At 47.2% G+C, this 25,872-nt stretch overlaps 1 protein-coding gene across 1 annotated transcript; it reads left to right on the top strand.

The window, feature by feature from the left end:
- The first annotated feature begins 372 nt into the window (after window positions 1-372).
- Window positions 373-24,870, top strand: LOC136635909 (interleukin-22 receptor subunit alpha-1-like). Its single transcript, XM_066610989.1, has 7 exons — window positions 373-638; window positions 5,912-6,044; window positions 13,504-13,682; window positions 18,517-18,701; window positions 20,251-20,386; window positions 22,526-22,650; window positions 23,707-24,870. The coding sequence occupies exons 1-7, from the start codon at window positions 596-598 to the stop codon at window positions 24,721-24,723; spliced, it is 1,818 nt and encodes a 605-aa protein (XP_066467086.1). The 5' UTR covers window positions 373-595; the 3' UTR covers window positions 24,724-24,870.
- The last annotated feature ends 1,002 nt before the right edge of the window (window positions 24,871-25,872 follow it).

A 25,872-nucleotide genomic window follows, 5' to 3' on the forward strand; every position in this document is an offset into this window, starting at 1 on the left:
AAATGCTTCTGAAATGTTGTGGCTCTCAAGCATTGGAAGCGAATTGTTTCTGGCTCTTGCACTGAGCAGTTTGCCTATCCCCAGTACAGTTGGTTGCACATCAGTAATGTTGAGTTCATAATGAAGGCACAGTACAGATATGCCTGCAGCTTTTTGGAAAGCCTCGTGTTTCTTCACCTGCAGTGGCAGCATAAGAAAAATTGCAGAAGTCCCAAGGCTCACCCACAGAGCACAACTTCTGCCTGGTGAGGTAATAGCAAGAAAGCTGCCGGAGCAGAAAAACCAGCCCCTCATGAGGAATGTCAGCAGGAAGCTCCTTATCAGGAAGCACGCCTGGCTCCGGCTTAGAACACTGAAAGGGTGTCTGTTTCATGTGCCTCCACACGCCTGTGGCACTTATGTTGACAAGAGTCCTCACAGTCAGTCGCTCAGCTCCATGCGCGGCTGTGGGAATGAGGCGACTGCACTAACTCCCCGGCCCAGGCGAAGGGTGGATCCCAGGATTGCCAGGGAGGACCCTGAAGTCTTTGCAAAGTGATTCAGCCAGGCTGAGAAAACTGAGCTTCACTTCACGTCCGGTCTTCCCCTGCTATTAATGAAGACTTTTCTCCTCCTCTGGCTCTCATGCTCCCTAGCGGGTAAGTGCCGTGCCTGGCCTTCAGTTTGCCTTTTTCACTAAATGTTTCAAGAACTCTGACTTCTTTCAACTCCAGCAAGAGTTCATCAGGCAGGTCAGTCTTGTTTCTGTGGGAGGCTCATGTTCACATCACATTTGTTGTGAGTCTGGGCATGTTCAGGGCTGATGCAAGGTTGCCGGGGGTCCTGAGGTTAAACCTTGCCATTGGGGCCCCCCATGTAACCACCTGCCCACCCCCTGGTGGCCAGCTGGGTGCGATCACTGCCTCTGGCACTGAGGGCTCAGCCGAGGGAGATGGGCTTTCTGGTGGGGTTGAGCCCTCAGTCACTGCTCGACTTGGACACAACCATTGAGCAGGTCACAGTGGTGTTCAACGGAGGTCCTTTCCTTAAGGAGAAACTCCTCTTGAGGTTGGACCTACCATTGGAATTGTCAGTAAGGAAATAAATAAAATGCAAGGGAATGCTGGCCCAAGAAGGCCTTTCTACCCAATTAGCGCAGATATTGCAATGGGGCTACAAGTGTGAGCTGAGAACCCTCTGGGAAGTCCCTGGTTCAAATGTCATCTCAGCTAGGGCCCCTTAGGTGAGCCATTGCGCTTAGCCTCAGTCTTCTGCCTGTAATAGGGGCATAATAACAATGACCTTATGGCCGACATGACAAGATGATAGTAAGGATCACTAAAATAGCATACATGAAATGCTTTGAAATATGAAATTTAGACAAATGCTAAGTACTATCCTTACAAAAAAAATAAAATAAAATAAAACCGCCCCAACAGGTAACTTTAATAGGTGTTTGGACAAACTAGCATGGTGAAGCAGCTTCTCACTCTATGGAAATTAATGTACCTGCAGAACAAGATGCAATTGGAGGCACAGGAGCAGGGAGAATGAAAAAGTTGACAACGCTGCCCCCCTCACAGCAGTTCTTAGGGTGCAATCCTGATGATGAGTTGAGGTAGCACAGGCCCCTTGCACTAGCTCCCAAGTGTCATAAACATGCTGTAAAGCACATTTGTGCCAACTTGGGTGTCGGCTGGGCCGGCACAGAGACCCATGACGGGCTGAGGTGGGCAGATCTGGACCCTGTGCTGGCCCAGTGGGTATGTTCGTGTTGGACGGATCAGAGAGTGGAAGCAGAGAGACAATGGAGAACAGAGTGCCTATACAGTTGCAGCCTATTTATCCACAGATTTTTTTATCTGCCGATTTGTCCCGATGCTAATGGGTGGGGAAACCAAAAGTCACACACACCTTTGCCTCCTTTGCCCTGCACTGGCGTCTCGATCCATTTCCAGGCAGCCCAAAACACTGCAAAAAGGCTCTGCCTCCCCCAGGCAGGGAAATAGCCCTGGAGCCCTGGAAGAGGTTCCCCTTGCAAAGGAACAGTAACACTCCTGGAGCCCCTGAGCCAGCAAAGAGGCTGAAGAGGAGAAGGGGGGGCCAAAAATCTCTGTAACCAGAACACGTGCAGCAAGGTGGAGCTCAAGCTCACTCGCGCACTCTCTCTCTCTCTCTCTCTCTCTCTCACACACACACACACACACACACACACAGGGGCAGGTGTGGTAGCAACAGAGGGGATTGCTTTAAAAAACCCAGGGAGTGTTTGCCAAATGCCCCCCCCCCCATTGAGATGGTGCAGGCAATCACACAAGCAAGCCTTCCCACCAAGCAAAGCATGAGATTTAACCTACAATCCTCTCCACACTTTCCTGGGAGTAAGCCCCATTGAGGTGCAGCTCAACATAGAAAGCTTTAAAAAGCTGTGCTAGCCTAAATTCCCTCTTCTGTGCAATAGTTAAAGGTATAGGCACTCTGTCCTCCATTGTTATCTGGTCACCCCAGGTGGAAGTTGGTGGTGGGAGGGTGTTCTGGGGTTGGGGAGGGGGTTGGGGAGGCAGATCAGGCCCAGGATGGGGGTGGGATCAGTGGCAGCAGCACACACCAAATCCTAATCCTCACTTCCAGGTCTTGCAACCTTACACCGACTGCTCAAATTTGTGCCAGCTAAATAGCTGGTGCAGATCCAAGTAGCCCCAGAGCGTAGTCTGGGCTGTTACATGGAGTAAAAGGAAAAATATCCCCTTACCCCAAGGTGACCTCCAGCCTGCACCTAACCTGCACTGCAGAACTGTGCGTAAGGCATAGGTTAGGATTGGGCTGTTAAGCTGTGATCCAATGACAATAATGCAAGACCCCGTCCTGTCCTGATCCTGTCCTGATCCTGTTGTTTCACAGGCTGAAAAAAACCTTCCTGTTTGTTTCCAATTCCCAGTGTTGTATGCAGGATTCATTTAATTTGCGGTTGTTTTTCCTGCACTGAGGACTGAAGCAGAGTATTTTTGCCAACTGACCAGCAGTGCAATCCTAGACAGAAATACCTCTCACAGAGTTAAATGGGACTTCCTCCTGGATAAGTGTGCACAGGGTTGCAATCTCAGCCCAGTCCCCTGCTCCTAAAACTGTAACGCTGTTTAATAGCTCGGTTGATGATCTCACAGGGGATCAGGTGGAACTTATTGTTATATGGGCAGAGTTTGGAATGCAGAGCCAGAGAGTACAACACAGAATTAAGTACGGCAGGTTTATGATCCTATGATTTATGACCACCTGTTAAGCATGTTCTTCTTCCCTGTGCTTTCAAACAGCAGCTGCAGGGAGGCAGCCCAGTCCAGGACTGTGTTGTGTGTGGCAGTAGTGTAGTAGAAGGGGTGCAAAACAATAAGTTTCGCAGGGTGCCTCACCATGACATGCAAGCGTCCCCTCCCCATCTCCTTCATTCCAGGCCACTAGGAGGGCCACTAGAGCAAAATGGAGACATTTCCTCCATTTTGCTCTAGCGGCCGGAATGGCTCTGTAGGAGAGGGAGAGGTAAACTAGAGCAGCCATTTTCAGCCACTGTGCCATGGCACATTGGTGTGCCGTGAGTGGTCCACAGGTGTGCCACAGGAATTTGGGGAGAGGTCATTTGTTAGTAGGCCAATGGGGGATGTGAGCCTCCACTGGCAGCCTTGTCAATTGTCAAAAACCTGATGGTGTGCCTTGACAATTTTGATGCCTTGTCAGTGTGCCGTGAAATGAAAAAGGTTGACAATCACTGAGCTAGAGTGTCTCCAACCAGTCCTATTTAGCTGGCATTCAAAGAGAATTGGGCAATTCACAAAGAGTACCCTCAATGGCAACTAGCCATGATGGCCATAAGGAACACCAGTTTCCAAAGGTCTCTGCAGGAGAGGCAATTGCATTCATCTCGGGCTTGTGGGCCTTCCTTCTGGTTAGCCACTGGGGAAAGCAGGGCGAGAGGGATGTTTGAAGAACATTTGAGCGAGAGGGACGTTTGACTGGTCTGCCTGGGTTCTTACATTCTCGTAATGTGACCAGTCCCAGACCATCAGGAGGAACACGTGCTGTGGCTCCTTCTCCCACCAGCAATAACCCAGGTTTTGCAAGGCTTGGTGTTGGCATCAGAAGGATCATCAACGTGGACTCGTTCCAGGTGGTCTGGAGCAAAATGTCGAGATTATCCAGCCCGCATAGGAAGATGCAATGCCGCTTTTGCTCCCGCTCTACAGGGAGAACATAAGGACCCAGCCAATGTCTTGGATGACATTCCTCTGCTGCATTCCATTCTACAGGTGGGGAAACCCCAGTGCTGGAGACTCTTTTCATACTAAGGACAGCCTGAAGCCTTTTCACCAATGCAAATATGTGCCTGTTGTTTTTTTTACTTGGCAACCACAGTCAGTGGGGAGTGGTGGATGGATTAAAGGGCCCAGTTACCCTTTGCTAGAGGAACAGTCATTGTTGATTTCAAATTAGCAGAACTAAAAACAAGCAAACAAAAAAAACACCAAGGCAGAGCTGGGGCTATCACACCCCATCACTGTTTGCCTTTGCCTTAGCACACCCAGGCCAGAGTCCACCTTGAAAGCTTGGAAAATACTTCTCAAAAGAGAAAGTGGAATTCTCCTATCCACAGTGCAAACACTGGCTTGCCACCTTTTCCTTTCTGGGCCTGCTCCTGGGCCTCTAACAGCAGCTTAGGACAGTGGTTCTCAAACTTGTTAGCACCGCAACCCACGTTTTTGAATAACAATCTGTCCAGGACATCAGCAGCAACCCAACTTGTTGCTGGACTCTCAGGAAAGCAGCAGGCTCTGGCATCACAATGACTTTACTCTCGGCTTGATGATGTCACTCTAGAAGTGATGTCATGTCCAGAGGTGACATCATCAAACAGAAAGTAAAGTCATCGTGATGCCAGAGCCTGCTGCTTTCCTGAGAATGCAGCAACAAGTTGGGTTATTTCTCAGCCATTTTTCAATGGCAAAGTGAATAAGAAAAGGAAAAAACCTACTTGTAATCTTGATACAAGCAAAATTACAACACAGCTATCCCCCTTTCCAGCATCCCATCTTCCCATATTTTCAATGGTGGCTGTGCTAGGTGCTATGTAACCCACCTGAAATTGGCTCATGACCCACCGAATGGGTCCCAACCCACAGATTGAGGAACGCTGGAACTAGGACACAGAAATTAGCAAGTGACACTTTTCCTGTCATTTAGCTCTGCTCTAGGAAAAACTTCACCAGTGACAACTGTGCCTGTCAGTCAGCTGCTAAAGGCACTGAAGTTCAAAACACTGGCAGGTATTCTGATCCTCTCTGGCTGAATGTTCTTACTCAGAGATGGGGGGAACCCTGTTCAGATGTGCCTCAAGTTTTGACAGAGGGCTTTCCCAGTACAGTGAGTCCTTGGCAGTCATGGTCTTGGTGCCTGCAGATTCCAGCAACCACGGATGCTGCCCTGCACCTCCCCAGACCTCAGTACAGCTCCCCAACATGACCAGAAGTGACTTCCAGTCACGTCAGGGACTTGCTCTGAGCCCCATGGAGGACCCTGGTTTCAGCTGTAGGTCAGCACAGCCTCCAGAGGGACTGGCATGATCATCAAGTATTGTGGTGCCAGGTTTAAACACCTGTGGATGCCAATTTCCGAAAGGGACACTGGAACCAATCCCCTTTGGATACAGAGGGACGACTGCACTGGCCACAGGTAGCAGATCAGCTGGATGGCACTCACTCCTTCTGCCCCCTTGCCCCCATTGCTCCACCTAGTCCCTGACTTGAAAAAGGAAGAAGGGGTAGAGCCAAAGAGGGCACAGGAGAGGAGAGTGGTGGGCCAGACTGTCTCAAGTGAATGTTGTATGTCCATAAAAGAATGACATGCAATTCAGTCCTTCCCTTCGAGTAACCATTCATTTTCCTAGGGAATTTGCTGGCAGAGAGATCGCAGCTCCTTCAAAAACCGACCTTTGTGTCTATCAATTTTGACAACATCCTCACCTGGGAGACCACCGAGGAGGTGCCTCCAGGCACAGTGTATGACGTGGAGTATAAAAAGTAAGAGTGCTGAGCCTTCTCATTCGTGACTCCTGGATATTGATTTTACCTGCTGGGTTTTTCAAGGAGGGAGGAGAGGGCTGCCGTGGAATACTGCTTTGACGTGAAAAGTGAAAGACCAAACCTCTCTTTCAAGGTTTATTAGCATCATCATCACCATCATGGGTATTGATGTTCAAGCAATGTTCCGGGAGGAATGCAGGTCACACTAACTTGCCAAGGTGGGGACTGGAACAAATTTTTGGAAAGTGGCCCAGGACAAAAAACAAAAGGCAAACTTGTGCGATTGATGGAGAGAAGCAGTGTTGAAGCGCTACAAGTGTATGCTGTTGCTTTTGGGGAAACTGAGGGCCCAATCCTATCCAACTTTGCAGCACCAATGCTGCTGTATTGCAGCTCCAAGGTAAGGGAATAAATGTTCCCTTACCTCGAGGAGGCCTCTGTGACTGTCCCTCCACCACAGGATGCAGTGCATGCCCCATTGGCATAGCTGCACCAGCACTGGAAAATTGGATAGAATTGGGCCGTGAGACTGCTCTGAAGACTCACGCTGACTCTCTTTCTGTTTGATTGCTTCCTTTTCCTCAATGGTATGCTTGTTTACAAATGTACATTGGAGCAAGAGGAAGCAAGCAAGCACATATACTATACTATAAACAGTATAGACAGGCAGCAGGAAATCTTTAAACAGTATCAGTTCCCCAAAAGCAACCACATACCCCTGCAGCTCCCCAAGGCTGCATCCTTAAAAAAACACCCCAAATCTCCAGAATAAGAAGGTGAATACTGTGAAAGTTGCTTCTGCTTCCCAGGGAAGTGGACAATAGGAAATCTTAGGGCTTGTTTTACCGCTGTGCAAAACACATAGGTCAATGTACAAAACACATAGGTAAAGAGAAGAAAATTCTGCCGTAATGGGGCAGATTCTAATAGTGCTTGTTTAGGGAACGGGATGCATCTGTGCTCGTGTAGCATGGTGGCTCAGTTCTTAAGCTACAAATTGCAATGTCCCTGTGCCAAGATATTGCTAGACGGTCCCACCAGTCTGACATCATCTCAAGATATTGGTGTGCCAGACAAATACACTTTATAACCTTAAATTTCTGATGGGGAGTTTAATCAATAAATACCTGTGATCACCACCACATTCTTCCTCAGTGGCATTATATAAATACTGTTAATTAATAATAATTATAATTATTATTAGGGTTTGCATCACAAGGGTAGGCCAGCGTGTTACAAGGGGAGGCCAATGTGTCACCCCCCATGATGGACCTCCTCCCACACAGTGGGCGGGGCAATCCCTGGGTGGTAGGCATGGTGATGTATCATCGCCCCGCTGGTTTTTTGGCTATAGCTTTTGATAGAATAGAGATATTTCAATGCAGATTGTTTCATTGCATTCTGCAAGAAATTAAACATTGATTGATAGATAGATATAACATGATGGTATTATTCAAAAATACAAAGATTTTAAAAATTTTGGTGAGTAGTGGTGTCACCCCCCCCGCACGTCACCCAGTGCAGCCTGCACCCCCATAGCAACACCACTGCTCTTCCTCACTGCAACCTGCATCTCTTTAAATGATGTACTTAATTATTCTACCCCAACCTTTTCTCTCTGGCCAACCTGATTTGAATGCAAAACTGGTAGCTTGTCACCACTGCCCTGTTATCAAAGTGTTTGGATTTGTCAAAGAGCAGCCAGCCCAGCTGCCTATCTTGTACTCCTTTTGCTTTGCTAATATAGCCAAATAGGTCTAGGCACCACATTAGCTAGGCATGTGTTGATTCTACTCATCCAAACACCAATTCCTTGGGCAAATTAAACTATTATTTAAGTTTAATAAAAACTGAAAAGAGTTTATCAAGAAGGAGAGTAAGAAGCCCTCCGAAAGAATCAGTGGCACATTGAAGAGATCACACACAATTCAGAAAACAAAAGAAATTCTTATTTTCCTAAAATATTCCAAAATACTTAACTCTGCGGGATCTATGAAACATTCTTTGAGTTAAAAGCTTAGATGTAGGATTGGAGTCGACTGCCTGCCTGCCCACCCACCACCCACTCCAGTCAGCTGAACAGTGCCGTCCTCTCCAGGAAAGCAGAATGGCAGAAGGCATGATGGCTTCACTCCCCCCCCCCTTTTAATATATATATATTTTTTAATTCTTGCAAAAAATAAAATGATGCAATAGCCCAGGTGTCCAGCTTAGAAAAAAAATGGATTGCCGCTGATGATAATCCCATCAAGGTGTCCTGATTTCTCACCTCTCCTCCTTCTGATTGTTCCAGCTTTGTCCTCTCTGTTTCTCAACTCTGAAAGTGGTTTCTGAAAGAACTTACAAGACATAAAACAGGCTGATTCTCTAAAACTTACAATCCTCCCCCCCAAACCCTTGCTGTTCATCTTGATGTCTCCCCATGTTGAAGACACTCTCTGCAAGTAGAAATCCAGCATGGCAGGGAAGAAGCTGGACCAGAACCTTTCTTCCTAAAATGCTGGACTTCTACTTGCAAGGAGTTTCATTTTTAATGTGGAGGAGCATTTCATAAAGACATCGCCTAAGTGCAGGCTGATGGTGCGGTCCACTTCACCATCTCATTCTGCTGCATGGGTGGGCCCAGCCAGAGTTGCTCTCCAGGCAAGGCCAGCCCAAGACCTCCCAATGCTTGAAGAAGCATCCCTATGGGATGAGGATGGGGAGGTTAGAGAACAACAAGACAAAGGCAGGGTAGGAGAAGAAATTGGGAAAGGTAGCGTGATGGGATGTGATAGACGGTTTGGCACAATGAGAGGATGCGGGGACAAAGGAGCGAATAAGCAGCCCATCCTGGGGCATTCCGTGTATAAATGCTTTTATGCGAATGCCCAAAGTCTACGAGCAAAGGTGGGAGAACTGGAATGTCTGGTGACAAGGGAAAATATTGACATAGTGGGCATAACGGAAACCTGGTGGAATGCGGAGAATCAGTGGGATACCGCAATCCCGGGCTATAGACTCTACAGGAGGGACAGGCAGGGGCGTGTTGGAGGTGGGGTGGCCCTTTATGTTAAGGAAGGGATAGAATCCAGCAAAGTAGAGATTGAAGGTGGGTCCGACTCCACCGTAGAATCTCTGTGGGTTAAATTACCAGGCTTGTGCAGCGATGTAATACTGGGGGTGTGCTATCGTCCTCCAGACCAGAAATCTGATTGGGACCTTGAAATGAGGAAACAGATCAGGGAGGTGACAAGGAAGGACAGGGTTGTAATCATGGGGGACTTCAATTATCCTCATATTGACTGGGTCAATTTGTGTTCTGGTCACGATAAGGAAACCGGATTTCTTGACGTGCTAAATGACTGTGGCTTAGATCAGCTAGTCAAGGAGCCCACCAGAGGACAGGTGACTCTGGATTTAATTTTGTGCAGTACGCAGGACCTGGTTAGAGATGTAAACGTTACTGAGCCATTGGGGAACAGTGATCATGCTGCGATCCGTTTTGACGTGCACGTTGGGGGAAGAATACCAGGCAAATCTCTAACAAAAACCCTTGACTTCCGACGGGCGGACTTCCCTCAAATGAGGAGGCTGGTTAGAAGGAGGTTGAAAGGGAGGGTAAAAAGAGTCCAGTCTCTCCAGAGTGCATGGAGGCTGCTTAAAACAACAGTAATAGAGGCCCAGCAGAGGTGTATACCGCAAAGAAAGGGTTCCACTAAATCCAGGAGAGTGCCCGCATGGCTAACCAGCCAAGTTAGAGAGGCTGTGAAGGGCAAGGAAGCTTCCTTCCGTAAATGGAAGTCTTGCCCTAATGAAGAGAATAAAAAGGAACATAAACTGTGGCAAAAGAAATGTAAGAAGGTGATAGGGGAGGCCAAGCGAGACTATGAGGAACGCATGGCCAGCAACATTAAGGGGAATAATAAAAGCTTCTTCAAATATGTTAGAAGCAGGAAACCCGCCAGAGAAGCGGTTGGCCCTCTGGATGGTGAGGGAGGGAAAGGGGAGATAAAAGGAGACTTAGAGATGGCAGAGAAATTAAATGAGTTCTTTGCATCTGTCTTCACGGCAGAAGACCTCGGGCAGATACCGCTGCCCGAACGGCCCCTCCTAACCGAGGAGTTAAGTCAGATAGAGGTTAAAAGAGAAGATGTTTCAGACCTCATTGATAAATTAAAGATCAATAAGTCACCGGGCCCTGATGGCATACACCCAAGGGTTATTAAGGAATTGAAGAATGAAGTTGCAGATCTCTTGACTAAGGTATGCAACTTGTCCCTCAAAACAGCCACAGTACCAGAAGATTGGAGGATAGCAAATGTCACGCCTATTTTTAAAAAGGGAAAGAGGGGGGACCCGGGAAACTATAGGCCGGTCAGCCTAACATCCATACCGGGTAAGATGGTGGAATGCCTCATCAAAGATAGGATCTCAAAACACATAGACGAACAGGCCTTGCTGAGGGAGAGTCAGCATGGCTTCTGTAAGGGTAAGTCTTGCCTCACGAACCTTATAGAATTCTTTGAAAAGGTCAACAGGCATGTGGATGCGGGAGAACCCGTGGACATTATATATCTGGACTTTCAGAAGGCATTTGACACGGTCCCTCACCAAAGGCTACTGAAAAAACTCCACAGTCAGGGAATTAGAGGACAGGTCCTCTCGTGGATTGAGAACTGGTTGGAGGCCAGGAAGCAGAGAGTGGGTGTCAATGGGCAATTTTCACAATGGAGAGAGGTGAAAAGCGGTGTGCCCCAAGGATCTGTCCTGGGACCGGTGCTTTTCAACCTCTTCATAAATGACCTGGAGACAGGGTTGAGCAGTGAAGTGGCTAAGTTTGCAGACGACACCAAACTTTTCCGAGTGGTAAAGACCAGAAGTGATTGTGAGGAGCTCCAGAAGGATCTCTCCAGACTGGCAGAATGGGCAGCAAAATGGCAGATGCGCTTCAATGTCAGTAAGTGTAAAGTCATGCACATTGGGGCAAAAAATCAAAACTTCACATAGAGGCTGATGGGTTCTGAGCTGTCTGTGACAGATCAGGAGAGAGATCTTGGGGTGGTGGTGGACAGGTCGATGAAAGTGTCGACCCAATGTGCGGCGGCAGTGAAGAAGGCCAATTCTATGCTTGGGATCATTAGGAAGGGTATTGAGAACAAAACGGCTAATATTATAATGCCGTTGTACAAATCGATGGTAAGGCCACACCTGGAATATTGTGTCCAGTTCTGGTCGCCGCATCTCAAAAAAGACATAGTGGAAATGGAAAAGGTGCAAAAGAGAGCGACTAAGCTGATTACGGGGCTGGGGCACCTTCCTTATGAGGAAAGGCTACGGCGTTTGGGCCTCTTCAGCCTAGAAAAGAGACGCTTGAGGGGGGACATGATTGAGACATACAAAATTATGCAGGGGATGGACAGAGTGGATAGGGAGATGCTCTTTACACTCTCACATAATACCAGAACCAGGGGACATCCACTAAAATTGAGTGTTGGGCGGGTTAGGTCAGACAAAAGAAAATATTTCTTTACTCAGCGCGTGGTCAGTCTGTGGAACTCCTTGCCACAGGATGTGGTGCTGGCGTCTAGCCTAGACGCCTTTAAAAGGGGATTGGACAAGTTTCTGGAGGAAAAATCCATTATGGGGTACAAGCCATGATGTGTATGCGCAACCTCCTGATTTTAGGAATGGGTTAAGTCAGAATGCCAGATGTAGGGGAGAGCACCAGGACGAGGTCTCTTGTTATCTGGTGTGCTCCCTGGGGCATTTGGTGGGCCGCTGTGAGATACAGGAAGCTGGACTAGATGGGCCTATGGCCTGATCCAGTGGGGCTGTTCTTATGTTCTTATGTTCTTATGTAAGCATGCTGAATGCTGACCTCCCTTCCCCTGCCAGTTATGTGTCAGCCTCTGTTCCCCCCACCCTACTCCCTAGATTGGAAAAGGAAGAAGGGGGTGGAGAAGTGAATTTAGCTCCTCACGTTCCTTTCTGCTCTGTGCCCCCAGCCACTCTGCTGCCTGAGATGACTGATAGCCCAATCCTATGCGTGCCTACTCAGAAGTAAGTCCCATTATAGTCAATGGGGCTCACTCCCAAGTAAGTGTGGATAGGATCGCAGCCTCCCTCATTTAATCTCATGCATGGGCCAGCCCTGTTTCTTGTCATTCCAAAATCAGTGAAGAAGCGGCTAAGGTGAGCAGCCTGGGGGAGGCACAACACCCCTTTGCTGGCAGCCTTTGTCCTCTGTGATCCCATCATCTCACTCAGCCAGTTGGCACAGCCCTTTTCGCCTTTTCCTCCCTGGGTGCATTGTACTTTGGAGCTATCCCTGGGTCACAACATGCAAGCCTGAGTGTGGGCACCTGGCATTCAAACAGCTTCCCCCTCTGATCTTTCCAGTAAACAGGATGCAGTGCTCTCCTTCTCTTAAGCTGTGGACAGTTTCTGCAGAGGAGGGCAAAATGTAGATGCTAATGAAACACGCAGGTAAATGGCACGGCTGCACATACCTTTATGTGCAGAAAGGAGGGCAAGACATGCCTGGCTTTGATTTGAAGGGTGGGCAGTGCACCAGACAGCCTCAAGGCTCCACCACCACCCCTTTCAGGGAAGAATAGCTCAGGCAATTAAAGAGAAGGAATGCCCAAAGAGGTAGATCAAAACATAATTTGCATATTTCTACAAAATGCTGGCTCTATCCCTCTCCGGATCCAGGAATCGGGTTACAGCAGCCTGAATCACGCCTTTCAAATCTAAAACCTTCTTGGGTTCAAGGTACATATGAACAATGTGATTTCACAGTTTTCTTTGCTTGTACATGACAGCGGTGTGCGGCAGGGCACCAGAGTATCTGGGGGGGGGTCAGTGGGGCAAGTGACCCCAGGCGGCATGCCAGGGGGCCCCCACCATCTACTGCCCACCCCCAGCCACTTGGAACTGTTGCATGTCACTCAAAGTGGGCACCTGCTTGTTTCAAAGAGAAAGTGGCCCCTCAAAGCAACATGCAAGGGCTCTGAGTGACATGGTGATGTCATCATGTTACTGCTCTTACTTCCAGGTTAGGCAGGGGGCAGCATTTAAAGGGACGATGCCAGGATAGCTGAACATCCAGAAATGTTGCTAGGGCAGGGTTTCTGACCTGGACCAGGATGGTCGTGCACTGTAGAGTGGGTCTTCCCTTTCCTTCCATACTGTGAATCCTCTGCTCCTTGGATTGGTTGCTTTAACCCACCATTCTCCTCTGTTCCTCCACACTTCCTCTTCCATTCTGTTCCCCCTCTTTATTTTAGATCTAGGGAATGAGAGGAGGAGTGGTAGGGTGGGTGGGCAGGCAGATGGAGGCGCAGAATGGGTGCTTCCCTGCTGATCCAGCACCTCAGACAACCTCCTCAGTTGGCCTTCTGGGCAGACTGTGCTTGCCACCCTACGCTGCTGCTTCTCAAGCAGGTGACGTGCCCTGTGTTTCTCCTCCTAGGTATGGCGAGTTGTGGCAAGAGAAAAGCGAGTGCAAGAACATCTCACAGCAGTTCTGCAACCTCACGAGTGAGACTGAAATGGTCACCGAGCGCTACTATGCCCGCGTGAGGGCCGTTGTCCCCAACTGTTGCATCTCCAAATGGATCATCTCCGATAGGTTCTGCCCCCGGGAAGACAGTAAGTCCTGCTAACCTTTAGCAGGTGCTGGAGCTTGGGGTCAGCCCAGAAGTGTTTGTTCTGCTCCAGAGGCACTGACTGCCCCTTCAGGTTGCCATGTTTCTCTTGATGGGCTTTCTGTTGCCTCCAGGAGCACAGGGGAGAAATGGACCATCTGTCCAATTTCTGCCTATCATCAAGTTGTGAAGGGAACAGAATCCCTTAACAGAAGCCATAATAGATGAGGAAAGGGCAATCCGTGAGGCTTGTTCTGCAGAGAGTGGGTCTAGTGTAGCAGCTAAGAGACTGAGGGCGTAATCCTAACCATCTTTCCAACCTTATCCTGGTTGCAATGCAGCCCCAAGCTAACAAACATACCCTTACCTTGAGGAGGTCTCCTTGACTGCCTCCCCACTGCAGGATGCAATGCTCGCCACATTGGCACAGCTATGTCAGTGCTGGAAAGTTGGTTAGGATTGCGCCCTGAGGGGCAGTTTTGAGTGGTGAATCAGGAATTTCCAGGTTTGAATTTTGTTTCTGCTGTGAACCCAGGACTAGCCAAAGTCACTGGTGTAGCTCGAGGGGGGGCGGGGCACTAGGTTTTGCAGGGAGCCTCCCCACAATGTGCAAGCGGCCCCTCCCTGTCCCCTTGGGAGCCATTCACCTCCGTTTTGCCCCCCACCCCCAAATGGCTCCAAAGAAAAGGGGAGGAGCTGCTTGCACGCTGCAGGGAGGCTCCCTGCAAAACTTAGTGCCCCATCCCCCCTAGCTACACCAGTGGCCAAAGTGGACAGACATTAATTCAGTCTAGTCTCCAGTCCAGATTCTAAACCAGCAATTTTCAACACTTTTCCTAGTAAGTCTGGCAGTCTAAGCCCCAACCCTAGTTTTCTGGGGTAGCCGTTGAGGTGACAGTGACGGCAGCCATGAGGGCATGTTAAGCATTCCACAGTGCTTGTGACAAATATGAAGGGTGTAGTCCTACGCAAACTTACTTGAGGGTAACCCACATGGCACTCTAAGTGCACAATCCTAACCAACTTTCCAGCATCGAGGTAAGGGCAATGCAGCTCCAAGGTAAGGGAACAAACATTCCCTTACCTTGAGGAGGTCTCCATGACTGCCATCCACTGGCAGAATTATGTTAGGATTGGGGCCTAAGTTTCCTGAGGCTGAAGGCATTCAGACCCCAATCCACCCACTTTCCAGTACAGGCATAGCTGTGCCAATGGGATGTATACTGCATCCTGCAATTGGGTGGCACTCACAGAGGCCTCCTCAAAGTAAGGGAATGTTTGTTCCCTTACCTCAGAGCTGCACTGCCCTTATGTAGGTGCTGGAAAGTGGGTTAGGATTGCACCCTCAGTCGCTTTTCCAGGGACTTGAAACTGATCTTATTTATTTATTTATTTTGCTGTTTTTCAAACTGTAGACCTGGACCCACTAGGTGGGTCGTGAGCCAATTTCAGGTGGGTCCCCATTCATTTCAATATTTTATTTTGAGTATATTAGACTTGATGCCAGCATGGTATGTGACTGCATTTGGGGAGATCTGTACTAAAAGTACAGGCTACAATGTATATACTTTTAACAATGATAGTCAATGGGGCTTACCCCTGGGTACATGCAGATAAGATTGCAGCCTAGGAGTGCTGAAATTTTTTCCTGCTGTATGATGTCATTTCCGGCCACACTTCCAGGTTAATGACATCACTTCCGATGGGTCCCGACAGATTGTCATTCTAAAAAGTGGGACCTGGGCTAAAAAGTTTGAGAACCACTGATTTATGTATTTAGAGTATTTTTATCCCGCCTTTCTCCCCAAAGTCACCCAAAACTGCTTACAAAAGAACAGATGCAAAAGTGCAGAAAACATAAAATTGTAATTTTAAAAAGCAGATTACACAATGAACTAAAACCTATCAAACAATTAAGAATATCTTTAAAACAATAAAACACTATTAGAAGAAAACATAAGAGCAGCAGCCACCGTCTTATAAAAGAAAAGCTAAGCCTCTAAAAGCAAGATGTCATTAAAAAGTTCAAAGGTCTTGTCTAAACAAAAGTGTCTTCAGGCCACACCAGAAGGTCTCCAAGGAGGGAGGCAGTTCTTAAATCAAGAGGGAAGGAGTTCCATCTATGTGAGATGTTTCTTCATACATATACATACACACCCTTCCATCTATTTGTTCCACTGCTGCTTCTTGTCAGGCAGGTTTCTGAAATCACACAAAAACCTGCAGAATCTGTTTGACTAGAGAAGGCACCAGTGGGATAAGTGTATTTTATGCCACAAGAAACAATGCCTCACTCAAGCATCAGCTGTTGTCACAGTGGCGAGGATGGGTCTGATTTTTAGCCGGCATACACCATATGTACACTGCATACCTGCAGGACCAGCTAATCTATGGGTCTGATGAGTAGGGATGCCGACACTCCAGGTTTGGCATGGAGTCTTCACGAATTAGCGTCAGTCGCCCGGGCTGATAACGATCTTGGAGATTTCAACAGGAATTTCCAACGTTGCATCATGGACAAAACCAATCTCCAGGAAGTGTTTCAGAATCAGTACTGGCAGCTGGAGCATTGAGGTAGCAGCCATGTCCCCCAGCACCTTTTTTCCAGGCTGGAAAATAGCTTTTTCCTCAGCTGGTGGGAAGGACCAGCACCGAAAGCCAGAAAAAGACATCTGTGCAAAGCAATTCCTTCTTTCAAATAAGCTTCCACTTGCAAAAAAACTACACAGATCTGTCTGCATCTCAACACCTTTTCTGCAATAATTCCCAGGGGGCAAAAAAGATTTAATTTTCAACAACTGTGAGGAGGAAGAATAAAATGACACCCTTTGGGGATAATTTAGTTTTAAACAAAATTGCGTCATCGCTTCTCTGGAACTCGTAATCAGTTTTGAATAGTTTCCCAACTTTCAAGGGCTGACTTCCTCTAGGAGAGATTCTGTCTTAACAGGATCTAATGAGATTGTGGTATGTTATGCAAACTCCATTTATTGCTTCCCTCTTTCTTTTCTGGATGTCATCCAGGTGTGGAAGGGGTATAAAGGCAACCCCTGTGCCTTCCATAGTTGGAAGGACCTTTCAAACTGTGGCCTGCAAAGACCACCTTCTGCTGCACTAATCTGCTGTCAGTTAAGCTCTTCAAAGTCAGGCCTCCTTTGGGTGCCTCTATCTTCACAGTTAAGGAAGGAGGTACTAAAGACATGGACTCCCCTGTCTTCATCAGTGCTTTTTGGAATATGGGCAAATACACAGGAACGCTTAACTCTCCCACTGGAACCAGGTGGAGTTCAAGTGTTTGTCCTTGATAAAATCACAGCTTTGTTTGTTCTGACACAAAGCTGGCCCCAGACCTCCTGCCGCCTGAGGTGGCAAATCTCATGCCAACCCCTCCTTACCTTTCCAGCACCTGTTCTCTCAGTTCAAAAAAAGATCAGAGCAGAAGAGGAAGTGTGGAGGAGAACAGAGTGAAGGGCTAGATGCTCCACACTTCCCTGTCCTATCTGTTCCCTTCTCCCTCTTCCAATTCAAACAAAGAAGCAAGGAGAGTTGGCATGGTCAGCCCTCCACCAATCTGCCAGCTTGCCTAGTGAACTGGCCAGCTCTGAGCCCACCTTTCTCCTTGCTGAAAGCCAATTATGAAAAGTCAACCCATCCATCACTGTGACACCCAGTTCTGTTTTACTGTTACTTGGATGTTTGGGTGAGGCAATGTGATAAGAACATTGTGATGTCGCCTGGAACGCACTGATCTCAGCATGAATCTGGGCTGCCAAGAATGGGCAAGACCATAAAACTCTTGTGCTGAGGAGCACAAGCTGAGGAGCATTCAAATGAAGTCTGTCTGGTGGCAAGATGGGAAAATAAAATAAAAAAAGCTGAGACATTCTAGAAAGGCTGGCTTACTTGTGTATTGACATAGAGAATATCAAATGTAATTGGGACAATAACTGACACAGGCCCTTTTCTGTGACATCGGTGCATATGTTGTATTTGACATGACGTTTAAATAATGTAATAATGAAAAGTCAAAATAAAACCAGCCAATTAAAACACCACATCAGTTACAGTGGGCCTTCCTTATCCGTGGACTGGGCATCCGTGGATTTGAGCACCTGCAGATGCCAAGCTTGCACTTCAGAAAGCCTGGGCCGGCCTCTGTCACCCCCCTGTAACTTGGCACCCAGGGCCCGCGGCCCCCCCATTTGTACACCACTGCTCCCGGATGCAGCCAGAAGCCACTTCTGGTTCACATCAGCAACTACCAGTTGCGTCCAGGAGGTGCTCTGAGGCATTGGAAGGTAGAAGGCGGCTTCCTCGTTCCTCAGAACATCTCCTGGATGCCACTGGTAGTTTCCGAGGAAAACCAGAAGTGGCTTCCGATAGTGTTCAAGAGGCCTTCAGAGGAGGCTGGGAAACTGGCATGACCTCTGGAGAGCCAGGCGCAGTCTTCAGGTAAGTTTTTATGGCACTGTGACCCTGACCCCCCTTTGTGGATTACAGCATCTGCAGATTTTGACATCTGCAGGTGGCCGTGGAACTGATCCCCTGTGGATACCAAGGACCCACTAAGGGCCCAATCCTATCCAACTTTCCAACACCAATGCAGCCATGCCAGGAGGGTGTGCACTACATCCTGTGGTTGTGGGGCAGTCATAGACGCCTCCTTAAGGTAAGGCAACATTTGTTCCTTTACCTCGTTGCTGCATTAATGTTGCATCAGCACTGGAAAGTTGGATAGGATTGGGTCCTCAAGACTCAAAAATACCACAGTCCCAAGGCTCCATGGTGCCAGTCTTCAATCCTTAACAACTCTCTCCTTCTCTTTCTCTCCCTCCTAGCTAATATTGGGGACATTGACGTGAAATACATCCCCAGCGCTCGCTCTATAAAGTTCTCTGTACAGCCTCCCTACACTGCTCTCAGAGATGAGGATAACCAGGTCCTGACCATAGAAGACATTTTCAGCCAGTATGGCAAACTGGAATACCATATCACCATGTTCTGCCACAAGACACAGAAAACGGTAAGCAAGCAGAGTCTTGAGATCCACAGCTTTGGCTTGGCGCCATTCCTCTGACCATGACTGAATTGCATCTTCTTAATGGCAACAGCATGTGCAGATCTATATAGGACTGCCATGATTAAATTACTGATATCATTATTATTAAAAATATTTCCATACCATCTTTCAGTAAAACCAGTTACTGCTTTCTACGAGCATTTGATGGAGAAGGCTCTGCAGATAAATGAAAATATTAGAGGTGAAACTTCTATGAATTAGTGGAAGTCTTGCAATAGCTCAAGGCCTTACACAAAGCAAGGCCAGCCTTTCCTTTGCTGCAGCTGCTGCATTACAAACATGAAACAGCAAGCAGAGGAAGGAGCCCTTGCCCCACAGCTCACTCAAAAGGTCGAACACTTAGCTGTTACACTGTGAGCACTTGCGTCAGGCCAGCGCAGCTCCAGAAAATCTCCGGAGGGCCAGATGCTCAGTGGAGACTGGGGGCTCCCCATGAGCCAGATTGGAAGTCTTCAAGGGCTGCAAGTGGCCCCAGGGCCAGAGGTTTGAGCACCCCTGCTCGAGACCAACAAGCTTGACATGGATTCAGGGTTTATAGCACCATGACTGTTGGGTGATGATCATTCTCCCTTTACTTTTTGAATCAGTGAAGTAGAAAGGAGATACAAGTACCCTCTCTTGTATCTTGTACCTCTCTCTGGCTGCTTTTTGTCCTTTTTAAGCCAGCTCAGTTACAAGCTAGTTTTGAAAAAGAACAGCAGAGAGAGAGAGAGAGAGAGAGAGAGAGAGAGAGAGAGAGATCCATTTGGGATCTATAAACCTAATCCTATGTATGTCTATGCAGAAGTAGATCCCATAAAATTCAGTGGGGCTTACTCCCAGGGAAGTGTGGATAGGATTGCAGCCTTAGGCTTGCTGAGGTAGCGTATAGTTCTGTCCTTACTTCCAAGTAATTCCAGTAGACTCAGTGGGAGTTACTTCTGAAAAAACTTGTAGGGCGGTGGTTCCCAAACTGTGGGTCGGGACCCACTGCTGCATTGCAACCTGATTTTTGGTGGGTTACAAAAGGCTGGTGGAAAGATCAGATAACTAATTGCATCAAGCCTATGGAAAAATCCTATGCATCAAGTCAAAAAGCCTATGCATCAAGTCTATGGAAAAATCAGATACTAAGCTATTAATTACTCTGCAAAGAGCTGAGCTCCTGCAGGTTGCAAGCATGTGAAAATATAGTGAGTTAAACGTTTGAGGGTCTTTCTGGTTATTATAAATAAATAAAATATCATTTCTTTTTAGATAACCTTTTTTAAAAGTCTGGTAAACCTAAATGGGTCCTGATAGTGTGCCATTTAAAAAAAGTGAGTCTTGGTGCTAAAAAGTTTGGGAACCATTGTTGTAGGGGATCTGCCTCCTTTTTCTCTGATCGCCCTAAGTGAACCAGCACCCTTGTCACATGAAAACCCTCCGTCTGGAATCAGTGGTTGGACTTTGGGGATTGATCAAAGCAGAACTTGGCTTTTCTGAAATGCAAATCTCTCCCTCCCCCCTCCAGTGGGTATTGCATATGAACAACAAAGTATTTGAACTCTCTGACCTGGATCCTGACACCAAATATAATGGAACAATACAGATGATCTATAAGGAGAAAAAAAGCAAGCCCCATGAATTTTGGGTGAGCACATTACCAGGTGAGGCTCTTATTATGGAACATTGTCTATTATTGTCATGTACCACTGGTTCTGTTTTATCAAATTTGAATTCCTTCAGAGTCAGTCAGCTAATAACAGTGAAGTTGGCAGAGAGATGTCACAGCACAATCTTTACACAGTAACAGAGCCATTGTGTCCTGATCAAATGTGTCCTGGTATTAGACATTTGCATCTTCTTCTTTTTTTGCACCCTGGATATTTATGTCCCAATATATGTATATTTATATTAGATGTACTTTTTATTTTTAAAACACACAGCTCAGCTAGGGTTCAGGATGGAATAAGAGGCTTAAGATATACAGGTCATGCTTCGTTTTCCACTGGGGTTCCATTCTGGAATCCCTAGTGGATTAAAAAAAAATCAGTGGAAAACTAGCTTTAAAGACTCACTTCTAGGTTTCTTGCTCCTCTATTGTTGCCCCAGAATGCATTGGTATAGATGCTATAATAATAATAATACAGGTATTTATATACCACCTTTCTTGGTCATCAGATTTCTCCTCAGACTTTAATTCAAGGCAGTTTACATAGGCAGGGTGTTCTAAATCCCCATAGGGATTTTTACAATTGAAGAAGGTTCTGTCTTTCAAGAACCACAACATTTCAGATGGATCTTTTATGATCTGGTATCACATTCTGGCCTCCAGTTTCCTCCCACGCAGGCTGACAAGCAGCTCCTTCATCTCTCACTTGAAGGGCGGCCAAAGAGCATGTGGAATAACTCGGCTCGGCTTGTCAGCTGCTTCAAGGTCTCGCCATTCATGGTGCCGGTGGCCTCGAACTGGCGACCTTCGAATGTTATCTTCAGGCAAATGGAGACTCTACCCTCTAGACCAGACCTCCTGCCCTATGCATTCAGCCACTAGATGGGATGAATAATGGAATTGAATGGAATTATAATTATTAAGCAACACAAAGGTAGGAAATTGTATTTTGGTGCTTTTTTCCTTGTTACAAGGCATTTAGAGGTGGACCTTGGTATCAATGGTAAGTCAAATGAGTGGATACCAAATCAGTGGATACCAAGGTCCCACCTGTATAACTTGAGGTTTGTTGCCCAGTTATAGTTTGTTTACTGCCCAGTTATAGTGGGATGCAAATGACTGGAACATTAAAAAAAAAAAACCCAGATGCAAATGTCCAGGGATGCATTTGACCTGGACACAATAGTCCAGGGTGCAAATACCCTGGTCCCTCTTAATCCATGCTGAAATTTTTCACCTTGCATTACAGCTGTAATGCAGCAGGAGAGGGAGTGCTGAATCAGCCTCTAGTCTTGCCCCTCCCCTTATGATCCAGAAGGATTTTGTCATCTTTGTCATCTTTATTTTGTTTAAGAGGTACAGATACATTTTTACAGAAGTGCATCCCCTTACCATAACAACACCCACCAAAGAAACACCACAAACATTTATTTTTTTTGTGATGCAAAGATGCTTGAGAAATAAGTCTGATGGGTGAGTTGGTAATTGAGACATACAAAATCATGCAGGGGATGGACAGAGTGGATAGAGAGACGCTCTTTTCCCTCTCACATAACACCAAAACCAGGGGACATCCATGAAAGTTGAGTGTTGGGAGAGTTAGGACACAGAAGAAAATATTTCTTTACCCAGCATGTAATTAGTTTGTGGAACTCTTTGCCACAAGAAGTAGTGATGGCATCTTGCCTGGATGCCTTTAAGAGGGGATTGGACAAATTTCTGGAGGAAACATTCATTACAGGTTACAAGTCGTAATAGGTATGTGCAAGCTCTTGGTTTTAGAGGCAGGCTGCCTCTGATTGCCAGATGCAGGGGAGAGTGCCAAGACGCAGGTTGTGTCTGTTGTCTTGTGTGCTCCCTGGAGCATTTGGTGGCCACTGTGAGATACAGGAAGCTGGACTAGAAGGGCCTTTGGCCTGATCCAGCAGGGCTTTTCTTATGTTCTTATGTTCTTAATGCCACAGCTGACAACCAATAGGTACCTTCACAGTTAGATATTTCCCATTCATGCACCATGTGGAGAAACCTGCAGAACCAAGCTTAGTCCAGCCCCAGGAGATCTGAGTCAGAAGACCTTGATGAACCAGGATATCTTTACAAGTTCCTGATACTATCTTTCTTGTTCTGTTCACAGACAACACCTGGCTGCTGTATTTGTTCGGGGTAGCAGTATTTATGACTTTATCGATCTTTGCTACAATATGTTGCTTCATTTACAAATACATTAAACGACATGCTGTAAAACAGCCCATGTCTTTGGTACGTATGTTTCCAGATCATTATAGAAGATCTTTTAAAAGGGTCAAATTTTTAAGGTGGACATTGTCCACACATTACAGGCACAAATTCTGGAACCTTTTTTTTTTCCATGCATAGTTGTAGGGGAAATTACATTCCTGTTATACTCACAGCCCAATCCTATTGAAAAGGCACACCGGCACAGCAGCCACTGCACCGGTGCTGGGTGTCATAAAAGTGCCATAAAGTGCTTTTTGACACCTGGAGAGCAAGTGGGAATGGTGGGAAGGCCTTTGTCATCCCAGGGGCACCATATCCAGCCCAGTGACCTCCGGGGCAGGTAAGTGCAGCGCCAGGTAGCGGAGTGGTGGGGGAAGGGTGGGACAGAGGCTGGAAAGAGGTGTTTTGGGGTGGGGGAGGGCTGGGAGGGGGCAGGGATGACAGATGAGGACTCCACCATATCCTAACCCCTGTCCCAGGTCTGACAGCTCTACAAAGGGCTACTTGTTTCTGTGCCAGTGATTTAGCTGGCACAGATCCAAGTAGCTTCAATGAGCAGACTGGGGCTCTACACAGGGTAATGTTACTCCAAGGAAACCTCCAGCCTGCTCAGTTTCAGCACTGGATACAGTGTGGGCTGTGCAGTCCCATTATGCCAGTGCTAGATAGGATTGGGCTGTTAGTCTGTTTGGGGGAAGTTTCTTTGTAATAGACCAGGCTTTTGTGACACTTGGGCAATCTCAGGTGCCTACCAATTAGGAGTCCACACATTTTGGTTTGGCTTACTTCTGAGTAGACATGCCTTGGAATTGCGCTGTGACACATTACTCCTTACAGCAGCCCTGCAAAGTAGGTCACAGAATCTCCATACTGCTGATGGGCGGCTGAACCTGACAAGGAGTTTCACTTGTGTACAGCCACTTTGTGAGTTTCATGGCAGTGATGAGAATTGATCCAGGGAATCCTGTTTCACAACTCAGCCTCTTTGCCACTCTCCTACACCAGCTATTGCAGCTGCCAATGTTTTTGATCCAGCTTATTACTGGGGTCTAATGTTAATTTCTTCTTCCTTGCTAGGATTTGAAGGACATTCCACACTTTCAGACTCTCATGCTGTCCACAGAGCACATCCTCACCCTCCGTGATCCATCCAAGCCTCCCCCGATCTCTCCAGAGACACAGCTGGCTCAGATTAATCAGCATCTCCAGGGCGTTCTGGAGCACCCAACATCATCCACTCTGCCAGAAACCAGTTACCGGCAACAGGCCAAAGTGGCACCATTCAAACCCCTTGCTCACCCCCAAAACCAAGCAGATCGTCTCCCCATGGGTTACACCCCACAAGTGGTTAAGAGTAATCCCTCATGCAGACTGGACAACAATCTCTCAACATCAACGTACGGTGTCTGTGTTGAAGGTGCCGGCAGCACGGACAAAACAAACCTTCCGCCAAACGAAGGGTTGAGGCTTGAGTCTCTTGTTGAGGTCCCCATCACTGATGGACACTACCGAGCACAGAAACCACCACAGATTGAAACAGGATTGTGCAGGTATAGGACACAGAGAGTGCCGGCAGTGGTGAAGAGAGATTCTGAGCAAATTAAACAGCAGTTGTTTGAGGAAATCTCACAAAATATGCCACAGCGGCTTCCTTACCTTCTACAAGAGGGGGCGCCCACCGCATTAGGTGAAGGGCCAGGAAGCTACAGAAAGAAGACTATGGAATTGCCACCATGCATCTTAGAAACCACCCAGAATGCCATCTCAGAGGACCATCATCTGTTGCCATCCATGTCCCAGTCCTTATTGGAACATTGTGCCTGCGACACCCTCTCTCAAGATCACAGCATGGGGCAACGTCATGCAGCCTGGGATTCATGCTCCTGGACTGATAGCCAATGGCAGCCTTCAGGGTTCCAAATGACAGACCACATCACTCAGACAAGCAAAGTGTCAAAAAATGAGATCAAGCCCCACAATGCAGATACCTTGGACTTTGCTCTGGACAATGGACTCTTTATAGACCTATTCAGAGACTTGGAGCTGAAGGTGCAGTGGGATCAGGAAACAGATGAAAAAGCAGGGGTTTATTAGTGTTATGGGCCACCCAGCAGTAGTGTTCGTTTGTGTGTAAAATGCATGGAGCAAGGATAGACACATCCAAAACAGAGGTGAAAAGGAATACCTTTTCCTGATTCCTCTGATCATTCTACTATCCATTAAAGAAAAAACAGAAAAAAGTTGCTGGGTTCCTTTATTTGAGAGTTCAATGATTCCATGAAAGGGTCAGTGGCAGTGGTGTTGCTAGGGGGTGCAGGAGGTGCGGTCCGCACCGGGTGACGCGCATGGGGGGGTGATGCGCAGGGGGGGTGACGCGCATGGGGGGTGACACGCTAACGTGGTGGTTAGGAGTAACCCCATCATATTATATATCCTTGGAAGCGGGATTTTGAGCAGGATGCAATGCAAAAAACCAGAGCGAAATATCTCCTTTATATCAAAAGTTATGGCCAAAAAACTGGAGAACAAAAAATGCATGGCTCTCTATGGAAAGTGAAGGTGAGCCATATCGCTTGCTTACTCGTGAGTAGGTGAACTTGCCTTAGTCCGTTGGAAAGGGCAGGCTGAGAGGAATCCAAAGACACCAGAGTGGTCCTGATCCAATGAATGCAGCCCCCAATAACACCTGAGAAGAAAGTCCCTCCCTCCAAGCAAATGAATGTATTGAGCCCTATGGAAAGTGAAACTAAGCCTCATGGTTGCGTTTACTTGTAAGTAAGCAAACGTGCCTTGGCTGGTGTGGAAGATCAGGTGAAGGAGAGTGCAAGGCTACCAGAATGGTCCTGATCCTATGCACCTGCACCTAAACAAGTGCTCCAGAAGGCAGCTCCTTACCCCACTAAAAAGGACCAAAACAGAGGCTTCAGCTGATAAGGCAAACCTTTTTGAGACTTGTAAAGCCAGGTGGATCCTGACAGTGATCTGGTTTAAACAGGAGTTCTTAAACTGAACTGGGCACTGGGTGGGACTGAAAACCTTACTGATTTTGGATAAGAGGGTGTTATTGCAGGCAGGCTACAGAGGAAATTCACTTGGTGGAACAGGGCTGGCTTCTGCTTATTTAGTTATTTGTTTTACTTTAATTATTTATACTTATTTATTTTAATTTGCTTGATGATGTCATTTCCACCATGACATCACTTCTGGTGGGTCCTAGACAGATTGTCATTCTAAAAAGTGGGT

This window comes from Tiliqua scincoides, unplaced genomic scaffold (assembly GCF_035046505.1).
Source record: "Tiliqua scincoides isolate rTilSci1 unplaced genomic scaffold, rTilSci1.hap2 HAP2_SCAFFOLD_130, whole genome shotgun sequence".
Lineage (NCBI taxonomy): Eukaryota > Metazoa > Chordata > Lepidosauria > Squamata > Scincidae > Tiliqua > Tiliqua scincoides.